General features: G+C 61.7%; 1 protein-coding gene across 2 annotated transcripts; it reads left to right on the forward strand.

Annotated features, from left to right (window-relative positions):
- The first annotated feature begins 3,832 nt into the window (after positions 1-3,832).
- On the forward strand, positions 3,833-6,195 carry LOC121024599 (malonate--CoA ligase ACSF3, mitochondrial-like). 2 transcript variants are annotated; one of them, XM_040466803.1, is made up of 2 exons: positions 3,833-4,195; positions 4,952-6,195. In XM_040466803.1, the coding sequence occupies exon 2, from the start codon at positions 5,000-5,002 to the stop codon at positions 5,840-5,842; it is 843 nt and encodes a 280-aa protein (XP_040322737.1). In that variant the 5' UTR covers positions 3,833-4,195; positions 4,952-4,999; the 3' UTR covers positions 5,843-6,195. The 2 variants fall into 2 exon arrangements, with proteins under 2 accessions (XP_040322737.1, XP_040322736.1); XM_040466802.1 differs by lacking the exon at positions 3,833-4,195 and adding an exon at positions 4,202-4,572.
- Positions 6,196-6,890: the final 695 nt, after the last annotated feature.

Raw genomic sequence — 6,890 nt, forward strand, 5'->3', positions numbered from 1 at the left:
CCGCCGCGAGGTGCGGGGCCGTGCCCAAGGGCGGACCGAATCAGCCGGGTGGAACGCGGCCTGGGCCCGTGTCACGCCTCCAGGCGGCACTTTTGAAACAGTATTTTACTTCCTGATACGGATCCGGGTTTGAGCAGGACTTTCCCCCTTTGGGTTTTTTGATTTGAGGGTAGCGGTCCTGGACGCACCGTGATGCCTGTTAGAAATACAGACTTTCGGGTTCTGGGGGCCGTCACGTGCGCTCTTACTCATTTAGAAAGCAGCCACCCTCGTTTGAATGCAAGTATCACTCAGGAAGTGATTCCTGCTGCGGGGCCCCTGGGTCCTTCCTGCACAGGCTGCACGCAGGCCTTGTAACCAAAGGGAAGTGAAGGCTTAGGCAGGTGCAGAACTCAGGGGGGAGGAGCAGAGGCCCGGTGCAGGCCTGTGCTGACTCTGGAGCCTGTGCTCTGAGCCATGGGTGTGACCCCACCACCTTCCTGATGCCCCGAGGGCTTCGGTTCCGCCGGAGAGTCTGGGTGGTGAGCATAACCAGCGGCCTCGGGGGGCTCGGGCTGGGCTTCTCACCGCTGGAGGAACCTGAAAGCAGCGTGTCCTGGGAGAAGAAAACCAAAATGCAGGTTCCTCTGGTCTTTGGCCGGGATCCTGCCACATCGCAGCCTGGTGCCCGTGGCCATCTGGGGCCGGCTGGTGACCCAAGAGCAGTTTCGTGGAGCTGGGTCGTTGAGACAGGGAGAACCCGTGGCCTGACCGCATTTACTTGGTGGCAGTGGCAGTCGAAGCTGAGCCACTGGGGGTGGTGGAGTCCCCGTGACCAAGGAGGCCCTGTGGCTGGAAGGTGGGGCTGTCTTCCTGAAGGGTCTGTTGGTCCTTCTGGACCCAAAGGTGTCCAGGAGGATGACACACAGTCATCTGCCCTGGATAGAGGTATGTTTTTGCCTGTTCCCGTCGGGGTGCTGATCCCCTGATCTTGAAGACTAGCCTTGTCTACAAGAGTTCATGACGAGTCATTTCAGGGTCACTTAGGTGGGCAACTTAAAAGCCGTCTTGAAGGGATGGTGCCAGAATAAATTAGCGCATCCTCTCTGGAGGGGACTCCGGCAGTATTTCCCCAAATTAAAAGTAATTTTTGCTGTGAGGCCCCCTGGTGAGCCCTGGGAGGGCCACGTCTCAGAATCTGCTCCACGAACTACCCCCTGGGAGCCCAGTACGTGCGCCCTGTGGCTCCTTCCCCGGACATTTGCCCGGCGGGCTCCTTCTTACCTTAGCTGAGGCGATTCTGGCCTGAGGCCGTGCTTCCGGGAGCCCTCCGCTCGCGGCATCTGTCCCGGTCTCGCCGGCCTCCAGACGCTCACACTGGTAGCGGGAGATGCCTAGTGTGTCCCCGTCCACGCGGCCGCCGCAGGAGCTGCTTCATCGACACCGATGTTTCCACGTCTGCACAAGCCTCTTACGAACCGGCAGTTTTAACTGAAGGAAAAACGCTGTTGTCTCCTTTTTATTTGCTTCTATCATTTTGAGAAACTAAAGAGCTATGGAGAGCTACAGACACCCTGCAGACCCACCATCCAAAACAAATGGTTTTATATTTTTGTCTCTTTTGTGTAGAAGAAAATAATGCTGCAGGTGGAGCATCTCCACTTTTGGAAACTAAATGACATTTATTAGGCTTTTGAAACACCGGACTGTGGAAGTTGTACGTGCTCATTTCAGAAAAATTGGAGAAAATTGGGAAGCACCGAGAGGAGCCAAGAATCACCTGATTCCCACAACCCCCCCGATCACCTGGTGTCCGCCTTCAAGGCTTCTCAGCTGCAACCATTTTTTTTCCCTCAGTGGCGTTGCAGGACGCTTCCTGGCGGTCAGCACGCGCCCTCCACAGCTGGGCTGGGGCCCCGGCACCCCGTGCTCACCCTGATCTCCTTAAACCTCTTTTGGACCCTCTGGTTGAGTCCCAGTTTTCCGTATCGTAAATAACATCGCAGCGAACGTCCCGTTTGTGCGTCGTGGTGCACGTCTCGAGTATTTTCCGAGGCTATGCTTTAAAAATACCACTGTGGGAACACAGGGCTTGTGTTCTCTGGGGCTTTTTGGTCTCATCTTGAGCTGACTGTGAAGTATCCTTTTGGGTGGCTGAGTCGATGCCCTGGGGCAGCCTGGCTTGTGGCTGGTGAAGCCTGTTGGGTCGAAGTCAGATGTCTGCCTCTTGGGGCCATTGCCCCGTCCGTCCCCAGCCCTGTTTACGGGGCCAGCCGAGGCCCCGGCGAGGGAGAGAGGGTGGACTCAGCCCTGCTTTCCGGTTCTCAGGACCGACCCCAGGGCACGGGGTCCAAGGGCTCAGACTCCAGCTTCTCAGTGCCGTCTGCCCCTGCTGTGGCGCAGCTCCTGGGACCCCGGGACACGCAGGCAGCGTACCCCCATCTCCCAGTGACAGGGAGGCAGGAGGTGTCTGTTCTTTGAGGGCCTGGAGGGGAGACGTGGGAGCACATGTGGATGAAAGGAAAGTGGCGTGGATTTCTGTGGCTGCAGTCACGGCCCCACGCCTGACACCCCCTCCGGTGCCTCCTGGGGACAGAGGTGGAGGAGGAGGCAGCTGTTGGCGGCTGCTGGGGTGCTCCGTTCCTTAGCACCCCCAGCTAGCGCCCTGAGCACCTGTCCTGTGCTCTCCCCCAGAAGAGCCGGCCTCCGCGTGGCCCAGAAGGGCCTGGTAGCAGGCTTTCTGTCCGCAGACTCTTCTTTTCCCTCTGGCCACTACGGCTAATAGAGAAGAATTTGCTAGAAGTGTGAAAGGAAACCTGTCCAAGCTACCCTGCTTTGTTCTTCACGAGCTTACTTTCTCTCCGAAACATGTTTATCACATGTCAGATTGCTTTATAGTAGCAGACGCGCAGACCCAGCCACGGATCCGCCTCTGACCCACGGGAAGAGGGCAGGACAAGGACCCAGAGAAGTGATAGGACACGGGGGCTTTGAATGACTGCCTCTTTCATCTGGAAAGAGCGTGGGGTCCGGTATGTTTGAGAACCGACCCTTAGGCGGCTGGAGGCTGTGGACTGTTAAGGCGGACTCGCCCGGGGCCTCCGCCAGCAGCGGGAGCTGAGGGGGTCCTGAAAGGCCCGCGGTGCGGGTGGGGTCCCCCCTGGTGGCTGCTGGAACAGGCCCCCCGCCAGGCCGCCCAGAGCCTCCCTGCGGAGCCCCCAGGCCGCGGGAGAAAGCCTCGGCCTGCCACACTGCACGGGGTGGGGGTGGGGGGGCCCACACTGCATGGCGCACTGCTTGCTTGCCAGGGGCTCAGGGGCTCACACAAAGCACACTTCACACTTCCGCAGCCTGTTTGTTTTGTTGGGTAATTATAAAGTGTTGTGTATAATTTGTTTTTAAATTAAGAACAGAGAACAAAACCGTTTCCTTCGTGTAACAAACAATAACACATTAGTCTTCCCCTGTGGCAAGTGAATGAAAGAGTAAAGCCAGGGTTTGTCAGGGGGAGAACTTGCTGAGCAGGGGGAGTGGGGGGAGAGAGTGGGAGACAGAGCATGGGGGAGGAGGTGGGGGCGCCTGGGCCCCTCCTGGTCTCTGTTTTGCTGGGCCTGCTGGGAAGGGGGCAAGATGTACAGCTTCTGTTACAGTGTTGTTGGACGGCCGGCATCCCGTCAGCCTGTAGCATATCCAGAGGTGCCCTCTGGGGTCCCTGTGCCTGTCCTCCCCCACCCCACCCTCCAGGGACCGGCGGTGTGCGGTCATTGGTTGGGCTCATGCCTCCTGACCGGCTGTGGGCTCTGGTGGGTGTGGCTGGGATGGGAGGCTCTGCTGCGGGGGCGGGGGGCTCTTCCGGGATGGGGGGGGGGGGGCGTGGGCTTGGCTGGGCTCTGTCTCTGACTTGGGGGCTGGGCACCTTGGAAGTTTCTTTGTGCGAAGTAAGTCCGAGGTGGTTTCCTTGCCCACTGAGCAGCCCGGCCGCAGCCGAAGGGGGTTCCGGGGCGCAGACACATCCTAGTGCGGGAGGTGCATTTTCACTGCCGGTGACCCAGAGCCCAGAAGGGGCAGAGGCCGCGGGGTGCGCCCAGGGAGGGGGGCACAGTGAGGAGCAGTGAGAGCTGAAGGACCTGCGAAATTGGGGGTTTCAACCCAGAGCGAACGGTCGCACAACCCGGAGTCTTCCGGTCATGCTGGTGGCAGAGGCTCCAGGTAGCAGGTGGGCTCCTGACCCCCGGAATTGGGCTGAACTTCAGCTCTAAACTGTGGTCCAGCGGAGGCAGTCTTGAAAGCCTGCGCCCTCTCCTGCTAAGTGCTGACGCCCCTGGCTGTCCCCAGGAGGTGGTGGCCCAGAGCCTAGCGGCCTGCTGCAGGAGGCTCCCCTCTCCGGGCGCTCAGCACAAGTGCAGGGAGAAGTCAGCCGACCACAGCCCCTCCCGGAGGGCTCTTCCTTCTCCTGGCCCCGGGGTCCTGATTCTGACGGAGAGGGAAGAGTCCCCTTCGGCTTAAACCCAGACTGACGCACCTGAGACCCGCAGACTCACTTTGTCTGGGCCTCTGCAGGCCGCCGCGTTCCGGGCCGCGCTCCAGGGAGGGGTGCGTGCGGAGCCGAAGCGCGGCCTGTGTGTGGGTTCCGGGTGCCCCGGCCTCCAGGCTGCGCCCGCGGGGGGCACAGAGAACAGGTGCTCAGCGGCCCTCGGTGCTCCCTCCTCGTAGCTAGTAATTCTGCAGCCAGTAAGTGATTCAGAATTTACTTGAAGGGCCTTGAACTTGCTTTTCCTTGGTTTTTGCCTAGTTTAGTTGTTTTAGAAACTGCATTTTTGAGGTCCTTTAATGAGCAAGTACGAGGCCGGGGCCCTGGGCGCTGGGTCCGGAAGGTGCCGTGTCGCGGTGGCTTTCGGTTCGGGATGTCAGCTGGTGCCCCCTGCTCTGGCGGCGGTAACCTGTGGCGCCCTCTCTCCCGGCCCCGCCCCAGGTAAATCCACTTGCACGTTTGTGGGTGCGGTGCTGCCCCCCACCCGTGATGTCCCTCCGGCACCTGCTCTGTGCTGCGGCCTCCCGGCGGCCGGCTCCCGTGAGATGCAGACGAGGCAGCCCCCTGCACACGGCCCCGGCGGCCTGTTCGGACACGAGTGCCCCCGTGTTCAGCCGGGCCCTGGCCTTCGGGGACCGGATTGCCCTTGTTGACCAGCACGGCCGCCACACGTACAAGGACCTCTACCACCACAGCCTCCGCCTGTCCCGGGAGCTGTGCCGGCTCCTCGGGTGTGCCGGCAGGGACCTCCAGGAGGAGAGGGTCTCCTTCATGTGCTCCAATGACGTCTCCTACGTGGTCGCGCAGTGGGCCTCGTGGATGAGCGGGGGCGTCGCTGTCCCCCTCTACAGGAAGCACCCGCAGGCCGAGCTGGAGTATGTCATCCGGGACTCCCGGAGCGCCGTGGTCCTTGCTGGCCGGGAGTACGTGGAGCTGCTGGGCCCGGTGGTCGGGAGGCTGGGGGTCCCACTGCTGCCCCTCCCGCCCACGGTCTACGGTGCGGCGGCCGAGGCGCCCGGGGAATGGCGGGTGCCGGAGCAGAACTGGAGAGACCGAGGCGCCATGATCATCTACACCAGCGGGACCACAGGGAGGCCCAAGGGCGTCCTGAGCACTCATCACAACATCAGGGCCATGGTGAGTGCTCGCACGCCATTGTGCTGGGGCCCCTGGGGTCGGTCTGGCTTTCCTGTCCTTTTCTGGGGGGGGGGGGGGCCTCTCGCGGCTGCCCCCGTCCTACCGACCCTGCCGGCAGCACACGGCGAGACGGGACCGCCCGCCCCGCCACCCCGGGTGGGGCGGCTCTGGGAAAGGGGGCTCACTCGGGTGTAGGGGGTTTTGGCGGCCCCCCGAGGGGCTCCGTGGGGCCGTGCCGCAAGCGAGAGACCGAACGTGCCCCGACACGCGACGTTGAGGGGTTTCGGGGAGAGCAGCCGTGAGGCGAATGTTCGAGACGCGTGATCGGCACCTGAAATGGGGTTTCTTTGGGAAACCTGAAAACAGGAACTCATGGGCCCCACACCTTGGGTGTGACTTTTGTGTTCTGTGGCCTCGGCATCTCTGGGAAACTCCCCAGCCGCTGTGTTTACCTTTAATGTACATCCTTCCTACTTCTGGAAACCGTTTGCGTGGATGATAAAGACCCTCACACGCTAGGAACAGTAAAATAGAACCGATGCTCGGGACCACGAAGGTGAAGTGGTTAAGTCTTGGCCCAAAGCGGTCCCGTACGTCGGGGTAAACTGAGTCCGGGCTGACTGCAGGCAGGGTGTCACGATGTGTTTTCTGTCTCCCCTGCAAGACATACTCTGTGTCTGAGGAGACGCCATCCCTCGGCTGATGTTTGCAAAGGGGTGAGCGGGTCACGTGGGTTTGCCCGTAGCGGTCACTGAGGTGTGCAGGACGACGTCCCCACTGGCGATCTTGAGAACATTCAAAGGGGGTTGTCCCACACTGCTTCAGACTGAAAGCCAAGGTTGTGGCAGCAAACCCAGCTCCGGGTTCTGTGACGGTTCAGCTGGGGTGAGGGTGGCGCCGCACCGGGCGGTGGGGGATGGGCGGCCAGACTCTGCCGAGGCCCGGAATCCCAGGGCCTGCCGGCGTCAGAACTGCACCCTGACTGCCGGGGCTGGGGCGGGGGCGGGGGCGGGGGGAGCCACCACGGGCACATGCAGGGGACTTGGGACCCCCACACTAAAGCCCTGGCCGTGTCCAGCTCTGCTCTTGGACACGGGGGTCGGCACGGGAGCCAGCAGACCGTGGTCACGAGGCCACCGTCACCTTCAGAAGCCGTGAAGGACTGGGCACCGGGCACCAGAGTGGGAGCCGCCCCTCCCCTGCCCTTCCCTGCCCTCCCCTCCTCTCCTCCCCTCCTCCCCTC

The sequence above is a fragment of the Herpailurus yagouaroundi genome, unplaced genomic scaffold, assembly GCF_014898765.1.
Source record: "Herpailurus yagouaroundi ecotype Mexico unplaced genomic scaffold, PumYag 66216, whole genome shotgun sequence".
NCBI lineage: Eukaryota > Metazoa > Chordata > Mammalia > Carnivora > Felidae > Herpailurus > Herpailurus yagouaroundi.